The sequence below is a fragment of the Lycorma delicatula genome, chromosome 1, assembly GCF_047948215.1.
Source record: "Lycorma delicatula isolate Av1 chromosome 1, ASM4794821v1, whole genome shotgun sequence".
In the NCBI taxonomy this organism is placed as follows: Eukaryota; Metazoa; Arthropoda; class Insecta; order Hemiptera; family Fulgoridae; genus Lycorma; species Lycorma delicatula.
This window is the reverse complement of record NC_134455.1, coordinates 256802159-256822565: the sequence shown is the minus strand read 5'-3', so window position 1 is coordinate 256822565 and position 20407 is coordinate 256802159. Positions and strand designations below refer to the sequence as shown.

At 27.8% G+C, this 20407-nt stretch overlaps 1 protein-coding gene across 3 annotated transcripts in view; it reads left to right on the top strand.

Moving 5' to 3' along the window:
- Positions 1 to 20407, top strand: part of MFS17 (Major Facilitator Superfamily Transporter 17) — a 334641-nt gene that overhangs the window by 222622 nt on the left and 91612 nt on the right. For all 3 annotated transcript variants that reach the window (XM_075376088.1, XM_075376081.1, XM_075376071.1), the window contains exons 3-4: positions 1170 to 1393; positions 19045 to 19281. In XM_075376088.1, the coding sequence (XP_075232203.1) occupies positions 1170 to 1393; positions 19045 to 19281 (461 nt within the window). The remainder of the gene's footprint in view (positions 1 to 1169; positions 1394 to 19044; positions 19282 to 20407) is intronic.

Sequence of the window (20407 nt, the reverse complement as noted above, 5' to 3'; positions counted from 1 at the left end):
ATACTAACAATTTCATTCATCGTAATATTTTCTGTTGAAAAAAATGTGTTGTAACTGATCATCTGTACATTTTTAAAAATAAGTGGTTGTTTTACATGCAAAAATAAATAATGTTATTTTGTGTACAAAAAGAAATTAATTTTTTCAGTATATAAATTTCATTTTTTTATCTTCATATTTTGTTTAGAAAACTTGAATTACTTGGAACTCATAGAAACACTAATGATATAATTCTACTTTAACATCTCTTTTCACAATAAAAAACAAAACACATGTGAACAGTAAAATTATTTCTAAGTTATTAACATCCACATATGTAAAGAGAGGTTTATTTATTGATAAGAAGGCTTACTATTGAGATTTACACAATTCCATGGGAGTTGGTGTGTGTAGGTATATTGCATTCCAGACATTGTAATGCACCTTTTTCGTTTTTTGAAGAGTATTCATACTTTTTTTTTGTAAGGAAAATAAATAATGACTGTATTAAAAAAAAAATTATTTGCAGAATCTTTTGACTTACTTGATGTATTGTAGTTCACAGCAACAGCAAGATATCAGACTTTTACTTCATGAAGATATTATAAATATTTCAATGTTATTAACCTCATCTTACTAATAAATTCTTGTGTTATCATCTGATTTAATAATTATGCCATAATGTGTGCAATATTGTAATTAAAATCACCATAATTATACAAAAGATTAAAAATAAATGAAAATAAAATAGTACATTTTTTGTGAAGTAATTTTTTGTCGTTAAAATAAAAGTATTAAAATAAAAGTTTGCAAGTTGGTACAGTTAAGAAATTTGAGGTTTGGGAAATTTAAACGATGTAAAAAGTGGTTTAGGTAAACCTTAGGGATGACTTCTAAATTTTCTGATGTAACTTTCTTTATGACTTGTTACTAACTATTGCTGAATGCTTGTGTGGAGATTTTTTTTGTGACAGATAGGTGAAACGCTTCTAACTTATTCAGAATTCTGTAAAGGAATTAACAGTTGAAATAAATCAAAATATTCAATATCTGATTTTAGTTTTTTAGCAACTAATAATAAAGCATGATTAGCGATATCAATCAAGTCTGAGCTTAAATATATTAGATTCAGTTCTGGACATGATGTTAAAAAAAAAAAAAACTAATATATATGACTGATATTTTTTCAGATTTGGTTCCAGCTCGTGTTGTCCTCTACATACTATCATTCTCAGGGTTTCTTGTGAGCTTCATGATGAGAACTGACATCAATATTGCAATGGTTGCTATGGTTAAATTACCGCCTCCCCGACCTGGTAACGTGTCGAATGGTTCTGAAGACTCTCCATTGTACTGCTATGCTCCATCAACTAGCAATGCCACAGACCTTGCTGAAGACAATTCTACATCGCTGGTAAGTACTATATTTGTATGTGTCTACATATATAAAATAATGAATTCATACAACGTATTGGAGATTTTACTCAATTTTAATTTAATTCAATGAATTGGTCCATCTATAGAATATAATGCGATTGCAATTCTAACTTGTATTCTAAACTGCTACTATAAAATTTATCTTATAAATATGAAAAATTAATTAATTGTATGTTACAATTGAGATGTTTAAATTTTGCATCTATATTTAACCTACACTATGTGTTATACAGTTTAACAGATTACTTTCTTGAGTGATTGATTGATCTGGTTACAACTTTCCATTCAGTTATATGAAATTCAAATCATTGAACTCAGTTCAATATTTAGGTCTTGGTCAAGTTGATAACCCAAACACATCACTCTTAATAGTTTAGATACTAATGGAAATCTGAAAGAATTGTAACCTGAAATGTTAGTAGATCTGAAGTGTTAGATGCCATATGTTAGAACCATTTTCTCTTAAATTACTAATTTTAGTACTTGTGTACTTTCTACCTTAATATAGCAACCAGCAGTTTTAGAGTGCAAAAATGAATGTAGTTTAATCGACAATTTCTGTTAGAGTTGATGGTCATAAAAAGTTTGTTTATTTGATTGAAATAAAATACATTATGGGGTTATTTTATTTGATAACTAATACGAGTAACTTGATTTCTAATTATAACAGCTTTTTTTATTTTATTTTTGTGTTTACATTATTATAAATTGTATTATAACAGAAGATATACCATCATCTAATTGTCATTGTTAAATCTTGTTAAATATTCTTAATGGGAGTAAAAATTGATATTAATGCAGTGTTTCTAAAAAATTAAAATTGTGTCTTTTTTTCATAAAATTGATTGTACTAATGGTAGAATTCTTCCTGCTGTTATAGCTGGTCATAACACTCATACTCATCTTAAAGGACATTTTATCTTTTACATTTGTTACCTTGAGGGAATAAGGTTGTGATTAGATGCTTGGCATGGAGTTGCTTGCTTTGTCTTAATTAAAAATAGAGTAGGAGATGTAAATATAAAGATAAAATGAGTAGTGATTGATTGTGGAATCTTACTATTATGTTGAGAATGACATCCAATGGGAAAGTAACCCACTGACTTCACTTCATTAGTTATTGTCACATAATTTGCTGAATAGTTAAGATTCTTGTTAGCTGCCTATAGCAGTCGTTCTTATGTGTTGGAAATGCCATTGTCAATTGCGTGATTTTTTTCATTAAACAGTATTAACATTCAGTCTATATAAATATTCAAATATATAATATCAATATTTATGAAATAAAATATAATTTTGATAAGTTACATATTCTATCATTAATATTTTATAGATAATTTATATTCAATCATGAATTCTCCCTAAAAATAGCATAGCATGGTTTTAGCCATGTTATTCTTTAACAAAAATAGGATACCATGGTTATAGCCATATTATGGTATTTATTTATTTTTTAAAAATCTGTAATTGAATTAAAACATTTAATGAAGTAATTTTCTTTTAGCAATATGATGCAGGATACTAGGAAAGCTTAAATTTCAAGAAAAGCAGCTCCATCCAAATAGCTAGAAATTATCATTATGTGAATTATGGAAAATCACATAATCGTGTATTTTTAATTATAGTGACTTTATTGTATGGCAAGGGGTTTGACCTAACCCACCGGGTCGGTCTAGTGGTGAACGCGTCTTCCCAAATCAGCTGATTTGGAAGTCGAGAGTTCCAGCGTTCAAGTCCTAGTAAAGCCAGTTATTTTTACACGGATTTGAATACTAGATCGTGGATACCGGTGTTCTTTGGTGGTTGGGTTTCAATTAACCACACATCTCAGGAATGGTCGAACTGAGAATGTACAAGACTACACTTCATTTACACTTATACATATCATCCTCATTCATCCTCTGAAGTATTATCTAAAAACTGTAGTTACCGGAGGCTAAACAGAAAAAGGAAAGAAAAGAAAAGGGGTTTGACCTGTTGTTAGTATCGTAAATACAGGCATATTAAAAAAACCTTTTATTTTGGTTGAAAATAAAATGTATAAATATTTTTAGTGATGCAATTTTTATTTTGATAGAATTTAGTATTCTTTAAAAAGAAGATTGATATTACTATCTTTCATAACTTGCAGAAAGAAAAAAAATAATTTTTGAAAATGAAAGAAAGAAGGAAATTAAAATTTTGTGATGGGTACTCTTCCAGGACTTTTTTTTGAAGCATAATTGAAAAGTGAATATTTATTAAACTGTACCTTATAAAATATGAAGTTAAAAGCCTAACTCTTGTGGACACTAGTAAATGGTATTATTTGTATCATATTCTGCAATTCATTGAAAGTAAAGATTATGTTAACAATGGGCTACCTACCATAAGATTGCAGTTTTGCAATCTTAAGGTATTATATTATTTTGTTTGTTGAAAGTTCGAACAGCTTTTCTCTAAAAAAAATGATGGATTATTGTAGATTATTTAAACTGAAGTGAAAATGAAAACTGAAATTTTGCATTAGCATTTTTGATCATGCTTCATTGAAATATACAGCGAGTCAAAAGTACGGAAACCCCTCAACAATTTTAAAATCATTCCAAATAGAATACTGTAATTTTCAGGTTAAGGTATCAGCCAACTACTTACCTTGTGATGAGAAATAGAATTTTAACCCATTCTTGTAGGGTGGCCCAGGAGTTGTAACTCTAATATTTTAAATGGTACACCCTTTGCGTGATAAATCATTTTAACGATTTCTTTAAGACAAGATAAATAATATAAATAAAAAGTTAGTATGATGTCTGTACTCAAACTGGCAATGGGATAAAGTTTAAATTTTAAAAGTTTATTAAATAATAAAATTACATAAAAATAAATTAGACTGAATTAAATTAAAATTTATTTTAAAAGATAAATTTAAATTTTTGAAAATTGAAAGTTTTTATTTTTTAACATGAAAAATTGTTTTTATTCTAACTTATTGAGTAAGTAAATAAAAATATTGTCACTTAATCTTGCTGATCAACTAATCATTGACGGTCTCTTACCATTCTTGCAAAAATGAAGCTTACCCTTCCTTGTTGTGTAATATTCCATGTAGGGTGTTTCATTTCTACACTATTAGTTTCTTCTGAGAATTTATTGCGATCGGTTGGCTAATTGATTTCGTCTTCCTTTAACAAATCTGTAAGACACTTTTGTTTTTTTGCATCTTTTTTACCTTTTTTTGTAACTGTCTTTTATTGAATTAATTTTTTTTATACTACTTGCTAACATTGCTTCATGTCACTTAGCGAACAGGAGAGGTCACACTTTTAATGATGAGAGTCTTTGGTGATATAATGAAATCTGTGAATTCTTCAATGCAAAATTTAATAATTGTAACCCTATTTTCAAAGGTACGCTGTCAAAACCATCAAACGATTTAAAGAAACAAGGAGCATTAATATAGGGGAAAACCAGGGAAGCCTAAATCTGCAACAAATAACCAATCGGTTAGAGATTATGCAAGAATTTACAAGAATCCTCATTATTTGACTCGAAGAGCAGTACGAGAATATGATATTAGCCAAAGTTCAGTGATTTGAACATGAATAAGTGAAAATTTCAAACCCTTCAAAATTTGTCTGGTGCAAGAACTTAATGAAAATGACTACAATTGTAGAATTGAGTTCCACAAAATCATTATGAACAATATTTGTGCAGATTCTAATCTGTTAAACAATGTAGTTTTTAGTGATTAAGCCACATTTTTTTTAAATGGCAATGTAAATCGCCATAATTGTATATACTAGGCTAATATTAATCCACACTGATATTGTGAGGCACATACAGAGTATCCAGTCAAGGTAAATGTATGGGCAGGTATTGTTGGTGGATGATTTATGGGGTCTATATTTATTGATGGAAATTTAAAGGCAGTGAAATATGAGCTTTTGCTTCTTGATTATATCGTTCCAAACATTTAAAAGATTGTTGGGCCCAACTTTCAAAATATTTGTTTTCAACAAGATGGTGTCTGGCCTCATTTTGGTCTTCAGGTACATGAAATTTTAAATACATTTTTTCCTAGAATATGGATTAGCCAGTGTGATCAAGTAGAATGGCGAGCAAAATCATCTGACTTGTCACCAATGGATTACTTTCTGTGAGGGCATTTAAAAAGTATTGTTTATGAAAAGAAGCCCCAATATATCAATGATTTACAAAATAGAATTCAAGAATCAGCACAAAGTAACACTAGGGAATCATTGAGTTATGCAATATCATTCTTTTACAACCGACTGGCACACTGTCAAACAACAGAAGGAGGACAATTCAAACATTTATTAAACTGAAATGTAAAATAAGCAAATGTTTTGCTTAATTAATAAGTTTTTTAAAATAAATTTGTTCAATAATATCCATTTAACAAAATTTTTATAAATTTATTTATTTGTGATAACAGTCCCTTAAATTATCAGTGTAATTATTTTCAAAATCCAATTTTATCATTTTGGGCTCAGACATTGTACCAACTTTTTTATACCATTTTTCTTGTCTTAAAGAGACCTTTAAATTATGATCACAAAAAGGATGTTACTATTTAATGTGTTTGGGTTACAACCCCTCGGCCAACCCCAAGAAGGGGTTGAAATTCTATTTCTTGTCAAAAAGTAAAGCAGTTGACCAACACTAAAGTTACCATATTCTATCTGGAACGGTGTTAAAGTTGCTGAGGGGTTTCCGTACTTTTGACTTGCTCTGTCTAATGGAAAAATTTACAAGCACTGATAATGTGAAAGCTATCTCTAAAACTGAGCTGTCTTTATTCAGATTGCAATAATTATTCTGAAATTTACAAAAAAATTTAAGAGATCTGGTTGATCCTGTTAAATCAGGTTAACATTTAAAAGTATTTTTGCCCAACTTCTCCAGAAGGGAACATTGTGTTTAGATCATATATTTGAGTCCCTTTAATTCCAAAATGGGTAACTTTCATGAAACATGCATAGGGCGATTCATCTTAGCACAAAAGACACTCACTAGGTTTCTGTCAATTTGAAGGAGAAAAAGTGGTTCATACTTAGTTGTTAATAGCTACTGTAACGTCAAAGGTAATCCTGGTTTATATTTTAATAAAGAATTTTTTATCTTTATAGTTTTTATCTTTCTGAAATATCTTCAGCAAATATTAATATTCATATTGTATATAATGTAATATTTCTTTGTAATATTTGAATGCCAACTCATGTACTTCATCAGTTTAGTCTGTGTAGTAATATACATAACCAGCTTATGTAGATTCTTTTTTTTATCTTAAAACAATATAATTTGTTGGCTTTTACTAATTTTTACCTCTTAGTTTTATGTCAAGTTTTTAAAATGGGTTTAATGCTTTTTTTATTAAAACTGATAACTTGTGGAGATTGTAATATTATTTATATGTACATTCCATACGTCAAATTATATAAAATTTCAAATTATTAATACAAATTTGGTACAAAAACAATATTAAACTAAATAAAAAGGCTACATATTTAAAAAGAAAAAAATATATGAAGTTTAAAAATTCACTTAAAAATTGTTAATTTCATAAACTGGAATATTTGAAACAGAATAGTAAGTTAATAAATTTATAATTGTCATTAAATGTAAGGAAAAACACCATGATAAATTTATACAATTTAAAATTAAATTGTTAAGAAAAAAAGTTGATAAAAGTAGGATATATGAGTATGCAAATTTTCTATACCAAAAAATGAAATTTAATAATTGTTGACACTAATTTACAAAATAATGAACACAATATATTTGTACCAGAACTATCAAAAGAAATAGATGAAAAAATAAAAAATAATAGAAAAATAGATTAAAAAAAATATAATAGATAATAGAAATAGATGAAAAATAAAAAAATGTTTAGTTATGGATATTTAAACAAATGTAATTTTAAAGAAATGACAGCTAATCCTACAAAAAACAATGCTTAAACTGACTTTGTTTTTGTTCATTATGTTGGATGATTGGATTGGATTATTTTAAATTATCGGCTTTTTAAACAACAAACCAAACTTAATTATGTATTGTATACCTAGGATAAAAAGATATTGTCATATTACAACACTTAAAAAACAATAAAACACATATTTCCAATATTATTAACATCTAGTAATAAAAAGAAATATTGATAATGATGTTAAAAATATCATGAACTTATTAAAAAAAATGTAAATATTAGTAAAAATATAAATGTTTGGGGAAAAAAGTATTAAAGCATGCAGATGAAAAATTTCATTAATGTAAAATTAAATTTTGATAATGAAACTTGTTAATTTGATGTTTGAAAATAATTAGAGATAAAATACAGACAAACTCATATGAATAATACATTTAGAAAAAACCTTTTTAATATAATAAACATTAAAATAATTTTAATGTCTTCAGTTATAACTAGTCAGGTATTAAAATTTTATTTTTTTATTAATGAATGAAAAAATCTCATAACTCAAGGTAGGAGACTACTCTGAGTATTTCTGACATGTAATGGAGGATTTGAATGAAAAATTGCAAGACTATTTTTTTAAATTTTTTTATTGGAATCATTAGACAAATCGAGTTTTCCCTCCAATGGAAGTAGACTGAAAAAATAAATAAATTTTTTTTGAAAAAAATATTTAACACACTACAGTATCACTTTTACTTCTGAAAGGTTGAGATAAATGTAAATAATATAGTGATAAACATTGAGAGGGTACAGCCTTCATAATATTTTTTTTAGTAATAAAGAAAAAGTAAAACTTCTAATTCCCCAGGAGGGATACATTTCTAAAAACCTTTTTTTTTTAAATGTCTTTTTAAAAAATGTTTTTTTAAAAATATGTCCCATGCTGATATTATTGAAAATTGTGTAGAAGGCCATAAAATTGTGTAGTCTGCCATAGGGCTAGATCTTAATTTTTCACTACACGTAGCCTTGATTCCTTTTTCTCTGTTTTTGATTCTGTTATGGGTACAAGCCTAATCCTGCTAGATTCTCAATGTTGAGTATCTCTGAGCATAAAGAGTCAGTGCACTCTTATATCTGCTAGGGGAGCTGGCACTGGGTGGACTTACGTACAAGTTTCTGTCTGTTGGTTGCACAACAAGCCAAAAGGTTGATGTTGCTGTCAATTAAAGCCAACCCTAATCCCCTTCCAGTAACTATTAATAAATAGAAATTCTAATATCTAAAGAAACCACTTTGGAGTGGAGAAACTGAAGACCCTTCTTGTACTCCCTTCTCTTGGAACTTAAAGTTCACAAACTTATGGTATGATTTCTATGTAGGGCCACAGACTTATTGATGTGTGAAAGTAGGCATCATGGTTCAAACTTTCTGAAATTTTTTTTTTTATTGGCTTTTTTTAGTAATTTACAAAACTGTTGGTCAAATTGGAAGACAGCCAAAAACAAATAATCTAGCTAAATAATAAAGGCATAACCTTATTTATATGTCAGCAAGTGAAAAGGAAGACTGAATTACAGTACTGTAGTTGCAACCACTGAGGTCGCAGCTTTTAATTATTTATTTTTTAAGAAGGAATTCCCTGATCACAAGAAATTATAAGAAACATTTTTGATATAAAGAGAAAGAAAGAAAAAAATTAAAAATAATCAAGATTAAATGCTCCACAGGAGAGCAGTTTAAAAAAACACTTTTTTCTATATGTGGTAGGCAGATGAACATTCTATACATAATGAGGGCTCGAAAAAATGTGGGAGGGAACCTTTCTTGTACCTCATCAACTGAAACTGACAGAATTCACTAATTTGTTCCTCTGCCAGGAGTAAAGTTCTTGAAAACATTTGATTTTGATACAGGAGGAATCTGAGTTAAAAATACCTTTGGAAAAATCCCTATTTACTTTAAGGTAGATTTCATGAGAAAGCTACATATTGTAATAGGTACTATGATTTGACTTCGGAAAATTTCAACATATCTTTGCATTTCACATCCCCAGACCCCAAAACCATCGTCAGTTCAAAAGTTTATATACTGTCCATTCTAAGAAAGATATTCTAAGATATTGCATAAATACACTGCAGATGACAGAGCGTTGTGGAACTGTATGCCTAAAAAATATTACTTACTAAATTTACAATTTTTTTGTAATTCCTCACAACATTTTATACTCACTTTACATTTAATTTAATTTATTTATTTAATTATAATTATTTATTTAACTTACTTAACTATACTTAATTTTATACTAAACATATAACATTGTAATCCCTCACAAAATTTTTAGTGTAATAAAAACTACGAAAACAATAATATCCCAGACAATAACTACCACATTATTAAAAATAATTTAATAGGTTAAATATATAACTTGAACAAAATCTTATCACTTTGAAACATTAAGAAAATTGCTTACCTTATTCTGTCAGTGTCCGACAAACACTGGATTCCCTCCATTATATCCGATCCTTCATCACTCCCAGAAGTTGGCAGTGATCACGAATCATCTCTAACACTAATTATTAGTTCATCAGCCACATCATCGAGTAAATTATCTAAGTCCCACATCTTTTCTTCTTCTGTAACATGCTTCATGCACTGTTTTCACTTATCAGTTGATACCTCGTTTACATCTATTTCAAGCAGTATTTTAACGTCTTTCATTTTATATGTATTATTATTTCAGGCAACATAGCCTTTTACTTGGCTCCACACTAAGTCAATCGGATTAAGATTACAGTGATAAGGGGGGAGCCTTAACACTATATGAAGTTTCGTGTCAACCAAATCATCAATTAAAAATTTATTAAATTTGTTGGGATTGTGTTCTACATGTTCAAAAAATTCTGCTTTTAAACTTTTTCTCAAAAATGATAGTTTTTGATCACAGCCATCATCGAGTAAATTATCTAAGTCCCACATCTTTTCTTCTTCTGTAACATGCTTCATGCACTGTTTTCACTTATCAGTTGATACCTCGTTTACATCTATTTCAAGCAGTATTTTAACGTCTTTCATTTTATATGTATTATTATTTCAGGCAACATAGCCTTTTACTTGGCTCCACACTAAGTCAATCGGATTAAGATTACAGTGATAAGGGGGGAGCCTTAACACTATATGAAGTTTCGTGTCAACCAAATCATCAATTAAAAATTTATTAAATTTGTTGGGATTGTGTTCTACATGTTCAAAAAATTCTGCTTTTAAACTTTTTCTCAAAAATGATAGTTTTTGATCACAGCCATAAAGCAATTTCTTGTTTCTGCGATGAACTGTTTGGAATATTTTCCAGTTTTACTCTATGGTACGGAGCATTTTCCATTATGACAATGCTATTTTTGGGTAATAATGACAATACTTTTTCAAACTACTTGCTAAAAATATCTCCGTTGATGTCAGATCTTTTGGATTCAAAAACGTAATCCTCCCTCTAAAAATACATTTTCATTGCCAATATGTACCACAATTAATTTCTTTCCTTTATTTTTTGGAGGTTGCAGGGCCCTGCTTAATCCTGACAAATGCTGTTTTTATTGATGTAACTGTCGTATCACACAAATCCTTGAAGAAGTGTGGCCTTCACTTACCCATGTCTCATCAAAATAAAGTATATTTCTATCTGTTTTTCTATAATTTGTTATATATTTTTTTAATAATTACACCGCCAAATTATGATCTCTTTTCGATAAAAAATTACACTTTTTTTTAAATTTCTTTTAATAAATTTAAAATCCATCGATAACAGTAATTTGTATAAACTAGTGCATCCAATCTTTGGTAAACTCTTGTCACAGTTTATTACAGTCAGCAATTTTTTTAAGGTTGGTATTTCATTTTGAAAAAAGAAATTCATCCCATTTTCCATGCACAGGTTTTCCATGTTTTCTACTTTTAACAGGAGTTTTTCTACCTTTCCTTTCCTATTTATTTCAGTCCATAATCTGTTAACAATACTAACTGACACACCAGTTAATTCAGAAGTAAGTGTTTTACTATTTCCTTTTTAACCAACGTAGGATTTTTCTCCAGCAGTTGATTGAATAAGTTTAAAACTATTTTTTTTTCACCACTTCACAAATGTTTCCCTTTTCTGTGCTTATTGAAAGATGTTCCTGAATTATCAGCCATATCGATAAACTATTTGAATACATACACTTACAGGCTAATCACACTATCAAATCTCACAATAAACACACAATAACCAAATATACACACACAGTCACACTTACCAGAAAAAGTACTGAAATTAAAAGAATTAAAAGAAGATTAAAATTATCCAGTATGGAATAAGAGAATCTGCAGTGTTTTTTTGAAGTCAGTGATAAACAACGATATTTTGTTTTTAAATATCCAATAGTTACAACAGCTTGGAGCATACAATAATGTGCTGTATATACATCCACTAACACACTCGGAGCTTGTTTATTTCATATCTCTTTAGAATGAATGATATTTCATATCTCCTAAGAATACATATATATATTTCATTTTCTTGTGGACACAATAACTGCCATAATTTTGCGCCAATCACTTTCACATTGATACATAAAATATAACGACCCAAAATCTCGGTCGAGTACATTAATGGGCAAAGTCAGAAAATGGGGTGGAAATGGAGGGGCTTTTTTGAAAAAACAAAATATCGCTGTAACTTTCTTATTAAATAAAATATCGAATTCGTTTAAAGAACTAGGCCTAAAACTTATATAAGGATAAGGGCCTAAAAATTATCTGACTAAAGTTTTTTGATATCACCAACCATTGGCCCAGGGTGTGGGAAAAATGGGGTCTCAAAGACAAAAAAAATCATACCTCCCTTAATAGGCACAGTATTGAATCTGTTTTAAAGTGGTCGTTAGTCCTCTAAACATTACCTAAAACTTTTGTCTGTAACAATTTTTGATATAAGCAACGCTTACATCAAGAGATGACCAAAATGTTGCTGGAATTGTAAGAAAATGGGGGTTGTCGTATGCTAAACATGTGAAACTTTTTTTATGTGAAACCATTGTCGTATTGAGTAAATTTGAAGTTTTTCTTAACTTTAATGTGGAAATCTTTTTTATCCCCTAGTACCGGTAAAATCTACCTCCGCCTTCTGTCATGCCGAAAGGGATTTTTTCTTGGCAATGCATCCTAAACATAAAAAATATACCCTTGAGGCTTTTGCCTCATGCATTTTTCAGAAAAATTTTGAGATATGTTAGGAAAAAAGAAAAAGTTAAAAACTCCAAGATGTAAGTATCTCTAGGAGCACATAATTATCTTTTGGAAAACTGATAGGATGTATATAGTAGATGTGAATTCAGATATGTAAATAGTCCTTTTAGTAAAATGTTGTAGATCGTTCTTGTTCCCAATTACTCAAAAGTTATAAAAAAAAATCACAAAATGGTGCTATGACACCCAGAGGGCTAAAGTCTGTGAACATTTTTTACACTTTAGAGATATTACAGTGCAAATTAGTAAGAGGAACTGATGAGCAGATTCACAAACTAGGACTTCCCTGGGGTGAATCTTCTTGTTATCTCAGAAAATCTTTTGGAATGAAGAAGGGCTGGAGATGAAAAACTGTAAGAATATTACAAGTCACTTGTTCTTAAATTCCCAAAACTATTCACCAAATTGTGGTGTTGCACCATTCAAATGGATTTAGACCAACAAAAAAAACTTTCTGCAAAATGAGTGACCCTAAAGAAAATATCCAGACCAACACACCTAATGAAAATATCTAAAGAAAAGAAATGCACTAGTACCTAAAGCTTATGAATTAACATTTTTTTACATCATTGTTAACAATTTTTTTTGGAAAAAAGATTGGTAAAATAGTACAGCTTAGACCACTAAGAGGGCTTAGTTTTCGTTAATTATTTTTTGCTGTGGATGGAAGTCTGAATCAGAAAATGATAAACCTTTTATTGTCAGTCATAATAGTAAACTAAAAATAAATTTGCTAATTTGTGTTTTAATCTCACAGATATGAGTAATTCACATATAATTGAGAATTATTTTCAAAAATAATTGGGAATATAAATGGATTTTTTAGATTCTATTTCAAGAAACATCTAACAACTTCTAATGCAGACTTTGGAATGAAAAAACATTAAAATGTTTTTGTTTCTGATCGAAACAAACTGTATAATTTTGAAGGACAAAACTTTCATTGTACTCTTCTAGCGAGGTTTCTCTTAGATAGAGGACTTGGACAAAAACCTGTAGAAATCATTTACCATCCAATTTATGTATTTAATATATGAACTGAATAGACAAATAGTAACATGGCATTGTACCTCCACAGGGTACAATCTAAATCTCAAACTAAACTCTAAAATGTTTTGCAAATAAACATTTACAAATTCTGGTATGGTCCTTGTACTCCAGAAGTTTTTCCTCAAAGAATCATAGATCACTTTGTGTTCTTTCAGACTTGCCGTAAAATTCTAATATTCTTGCTCAAATTTGACTTCTTGCCAACAGATACCTGTTGAACAAATAAATTTTTTGACTTAAAGAATTAACTTTATTTGCTTTTGGTAAAAGTTTTAGTGATGTTCTTCAATCTGTAATTATATTTACATATTAAATAGAATTGAAGCTATATATGTATCCTTATATTTACATTAACTAGTAAACATTTTATTTTATTTCACTGATTTCACCTTAGCCTTAATGATCTTTATTATAGCTATTATAATGGTACAAAGTGATTTATTGTAAACACCACCTTCTACAATACAACCTCCTGACACAATGAAAAAAAATTAAATAAAACATTTTTTAATGAATGTAAACAAAATAGAGGAGCCTGTAAGGAATTTAAATGGTGAACAGAAATTAATTTATTATATAAACTAGTAAAGTCATCCCATAAAAGATAAAAAAGAATTTTCAAGTTAAATTATATATATATATATATATATATATATATATATAATATGTGTAAATATGCATATACATTTTTAATATAATATATATATGTATATATATATATATATATACATATAAATTTTTGAAAATCCAAATAATTCATTAACATATTGATCACTGTGTTAATAAAATATTATATTATATGAAATATAAACCACTAAAACACAGTAATTAGGTAAGTTAAACTTCCCATATTAATTTCCAAGAATCAATTTTTACATGATCCTGCATCTTCAGTTTGTTTTGAATTCTATAATAACATTATGTATAATTCTTTGAAAAATTTGTTATTTTAGGTTTTTCTGTGTGTTAAAAATTTTTTTGAATAATGTTATGAACACATATTGCAAATTTTTGTTCAGTACTGGGGTGATGTAAACTTTTAAAAAATGTAATTTTATTATGTTTTTAATTAAATCATTATCATCGAATATGATCTGGTAGTTCATCATTTAAATTTTTTTTTATATTTATAACTGTAATACTGTACTTTTTGATTATATTCATTTTTTATCATAATAATGATAAAAGAAAGTACGTAAAAAAGTATGTAATAACATACCTTTAAAATACCTAAATTATTTTTGCAATCAATAATACTATTTATTCTAAAAAATGATCAGCTACACTAGGTATACCTCTTCTTTGTTTTTGTATGCTGTGTAATATTCTGTAAATCCTTTTTTTATTTATTTTTTGTAAATTATTGGTTTTACCAATATAAACATTATTACATTTGTTGCAATTAATTTTGTATCTTCCTCTCTTTATTATTTTTAAAATATTTTTAATATGATTATTTAGTTTATGTGCTTTTTATGTTTATTTTTAACATGTACATTAATAATTATTATTACCATTTTATTTGTGCAATTGTATTTGGGTATAAACTATTATTAATCTTCTGTTTTTTTTTTTTTTGTTGTATTTTAGCATAATTATCTTGATATTTTTTAATCTGTGTTTTATTACATTTTTTATAATTTCATCATCTAAACCATTAATTATTATTGCTATCTGTTTTATTTTATACATTATTTTTTTGACTTTATTTTTATTTTTTTGCATAATGAATGTCACTTTTATTTAAAAAATATGATAAATGTCATGTTTTTGTATGTGTTAATTTATTTGACCACGGGTAATTAGAAATGAAATGTGTTGTAATATTATATGTTATGGGTTTTCTATAAACTGATGTTTCTATTATATTATTTATGTTTATTTCGATTTCAATATCTAAAAAAAGTACTTTTCTATTATTTTCTTTTTCATATGTAATTTTAAATCCTTATAATATTAAGTTCATGAAAAATGATCAAATGTTGGTTATTTGTAATTGGGTTATATATGACTAAAGTATCAATTTCATTCACAAGATCAGATGTGATTGTTTTGGATGACAATAAAACAAAGGAAAATACTACATTTTAAAGATTATATCATTCTAGTACTGGATAGCAATATTTGCATACCCGTTCATAACACTGTTCAAACATTTTTTAAAACAGATAAAATCTAAAATAAATTTATTGTATAGTGTATTGTATAGTGTATAGTGAATTGTATAGTGTAATTATAGAATTCAAAACCAACTCAAGATGCAGGATGCTGCAAAAATCAATTCTTGAAAATTAATAAAGTAAGTTTAAATTATCTAATTACTCTGTTCTGGTGGTGTATTGATATGTGATGAAGTTATTCATTTTATCAAAGCAAAAAAAAAAAAAACAAAATTACTTGAAATGTTCATCAAGTATAGGAATATTAAATAGAAGTGAATTAAAAAATAATTATGCACATGCCTATATGCAAGTAATTTTTTCTTACTCTGTTTTTGAGGTGTTATGCATTTATTTCTATCTCTTTTTCCTATTTCTGAATATCAAACACAAGCTTTCAGAATAGCAAAAGATTACTGTAATTAAATTTCAGATTCTTTTTCTTAACTCATTTTAAATAGGAAGAATCCGGAATTAATTTATTATAGTGTTATCATATCTTTTATTATCACCTTCTTATTTTTTATTAAATGATGTAATATCTTTAAGCATACATTGTACCATAGAAGTTTGTTTTTAAGTAGCAGTTACATTGGGTGCCGGCATCAATAGCACGAGTGGTAGCCTCTGCCTTTCATCCAGAGATCCCCGTTCGATTCCCAGTTAGGCAAGGCAATTTCACTTACTACAGAATTGTCATTTCATCTCATCTTCTGAAGCAATACATCTAAAAAAACTGTTACATTCAGTTCTTCATATTTTGTTTTATTTAAATATATGAGTTTACAATATTTTTAATAAATTTACTCAGTAATTCATTTTTCTAGCACGATTGTGTAGGTTGGTGTACCAGGCTACAAAAAAAATTAATTCATGAAAAAATCCAAACTTGAAATTTTACCAATGATAATTGCATTTTTTACTTTGGTAAATACAGTTAATTTCCGTTGGTATTCTTTTAACCATCCATTTTCCATTTTGAATTGTCTGTCTACAAATCTTATTTAAATTTGAAGTTTTACTGTATGACTCATAGAAAATAATCTTTTTGATATTCTTTGAAATACTAAATATATTTATTTGAAAGCAAATTAAATTATCAATTAAATTTATTTAATTGCAATTTAAAAGCAAACATTAAAAAGTATAGTAATTATTATATGTGTTATCACTCAACTAAAATATTTTGCACCTTTTCCATTATAGGAATGCATGGCAAACTTTTTCCGATGATGAAATAAATGAGTTTAGAATAGTAAAATAATTTCAATAAAAATAATAAGTTGTATATAAAATTTGTATTAATTAGACGAGGTTAGCGAGTGTAGGTTATGTTGATATACGTACGATTCGTCAGTTCACGGAATCAAAATAATCTAACCAAACATAACCTTTCTTTTTCCTGTTTAGCCTCCGGGAATTACCGTTCAGGTATTTCATCAGAGGATGAAATGTATGAGAGTATTCTTGTACAGTTTCAGTTCGGCCATTCCTGAGATGTGTGGTTAATTGAAACCCAACACCAAAGAACACCGGTATCCACGATCTATTATTCAAACCCGTATAAAGAAATACCTTTATTAGGACTTGAAAGCTGGAACTCCCGACTTCCAAATCAGCTGATGTGGGAAGATCACTAGATCACTAGACCAACCCAGTGGGTTAACCAAACGTAACCTACGCTCATTAACCTCGTCTAATTTTCATTATCCTGTAGTTTTGGTAATTCAGTAATTGCTGTTTGTGATAGAGTAGTTATTTTAATACTTCAATCAAATAGAAAAGTTCAAGCTGTGCAGTCCAATAGTGGAAAAGATCCATATTTTGTTGTGATTCAGTCTTAAAGTAATTATTTACATGTTCTTAAATTGATTATTTTGTCTAGAAATTTATATATTTTATAAACTACTTCTGGTTTGAGCAATGTTTTACCTCTCTAGATTGATTGACTTTAAAGAAAGAACATCGTTTGAATAATTTTTACGTATTGGTCACTGTCTGGGAAGTTTGATAAGTAGGCTGCATTACTTCTATTTAAGTTTCATAAAGATTTACATTTTACTTAAATTTCATGTAAATTTATGAAATTTTATATAAATTGTATAAGTGATATAATCAATTATTGACCGATTGCATTAAGGCTAACAAATATTGCTGTGATAGCAATATAAAGCAAAACAATGTTAAATGATGAAATTTGTCTTAATTTCCCAAATAAAATTATTTAGGTTCTTAATATCAGTACATATTGACACAATGAAAACAGACAGAATTAGTATTATGTTGATTACATCTGCAAAATGCAACATAATACAATGTCAGTAGATTATTCTTGTTCATCTGCAAGATACGTACCAACATTCTAGAACATAACAGAACATTGAACTTCCTAAATCTTAACGGACAACCATATCTTAAAAATATATTAAAAAATTCACTGCTAGTAACACATTCATTCAAAACAAATCATATTATTACTCCAGTGGCAAAAAACATGTAGAATTTTCATTGGTTATTTCACCTCTTTTTTGCACATACTACATTGATTGATATTTACATTGATGGCATATTGAAACACAACATGAAAAGAAATTCGTGTAATTTTAGAAATTTTTTAATATTCTTTCAAAATCACAAATGGAATCCCCAAGATTACACAAATACTAACAAAATTGTATAAGGCAATAAACATATTAATCTACAAGTACACAGTTTAAAGACACTTAAAAATTTGCATTGACCAAACCAGACACATATTCTATAGATATAATGAAAAATATACATATATAACTTCATTGTAAATCATTTCATAAATACAAAACATATGTACAAAGATATTAACCAAACATGCTAATTTTATGTGTAGAATATAAGTTATGAATGTTTTAAACTTGAAGAATAGGAAGTTTATATAAAATTTATATGAAATTTAAATAAAATGTAAATCTTTGTGAAATTTAAATAAAAGCAGCATAATTATCAAATTGCTCCGACAGTAATCAATTATAATACTTGGACAACATACTAAGCAGGTTTCCTAAGTACTTTAAACTTTCCAACATATACATATACTATCAACAACAGCAACATTTATGACATTTCTGAAGAAGGAACTGCATGATAGTTCTGAAAATTTTTTTTGTTAGAAATTTGTGCGTGTTGTCCTTAATTATTTAAAGTTATTAATATTCATTATCTGTAGTATTTTTTTTACTTTTTTAACAGGAAGAAGGTGAATTTGAATGGGATGCAACTGTCCAATCTGCAATTTTGGGTTCTTTCTATTGGTGTTATATTCTGTCCCAAGTTGTTGGAGGTGTTTTAACCCAGAAATTTGGAACAAAAGCTGTTTTTGGTTTTTCCCAGTTATTGACTGCTTTATGTTCTCTCCTAATCCCTCAGGCAGCTCTTTTGCATTATTCAGCTTTAATTGTTCTTCGATCTATACAAGGGATTGCCTCTGTAAGTTATGATTTTTTTTATTAATCTACTGAGTATTAAAATTATTTTATTTTGTTGAAGAAATACTATATAGACAATTATTCTATATACAGGTATATAATTATATTAAGTAGATATGGAAATCAGATTTAAACCTAACCTTTTTTTTACTGATCTTTATAAAGATAAAACCTACCCTATCATTTCATATATTTAAAAAAATTTTGCCTGAGAACATTTTAGAATACAAATTGGTAAATGAGAAGAAAGCTTTACAGTTTTTTATGCATAATAATAATTGGAGTATTTTATGCTGATTTTTATATAATAAAATTATATCTTTTTTTAGACTCTTGTTTAGTATAAAGTAAAACAAAAAAAATGTGTCTCACTGTCTAATTTACTTATACTGGCAGCTTCAGTAGCTTTGCCTGGCTGTTATCTGATAATAATCTTATTCACTTAATAGATAGTTGCTGTCAATGAAGATTACTATCAATGTGTAATTTTTTAGACATTTATACAATATAATAAGCATTATTTTATCGAGAATAAAAAGTTATACTATTTAATGTGTAATTTTTTATTAATTTTTTATAATCACTTTGTAGTAATGAAATTTGTATAATTAATTATAATGTTAATGTGTAATAGTATAAAACAGTTTTAACTTTTTATTATTATTTATGCAACTCTTTCATCATTCCTACTTCCCCTATTACAGTATTTTGGTTGTCTCAATCAAATCCTTCAAAAGGCAAGTGCTCTATTTCTATGTCATTCAGCACTCTATGTGCTGATCAACCCAGCAATTGGGGTTGGATGGAGGGACTGTCTCCTTTTGGCTACTTGCCTATCTGAATTTAATCATTGTTGAAAGTATGATACCAGTTGCTTATGAAGAGGTCTATTTTGATTGGTATAAAGCATTCTTTTTGTCTTTCTAAACAATCTCTCAATGGACTTTTAAAATTGTTTAAAATCATTAGAAATGATGAATTTTCTAAAATTTTGTTTTGAAGGACTTTATCGAACATTAGGAATGGACCTGTTCATGAAGAACCTTTATGTACAAAATTTACATGAGAAATATCAGTAACCATGACCTGTAGGTTTTACATAGCATGTAAAAACTACGTCTTAAAAC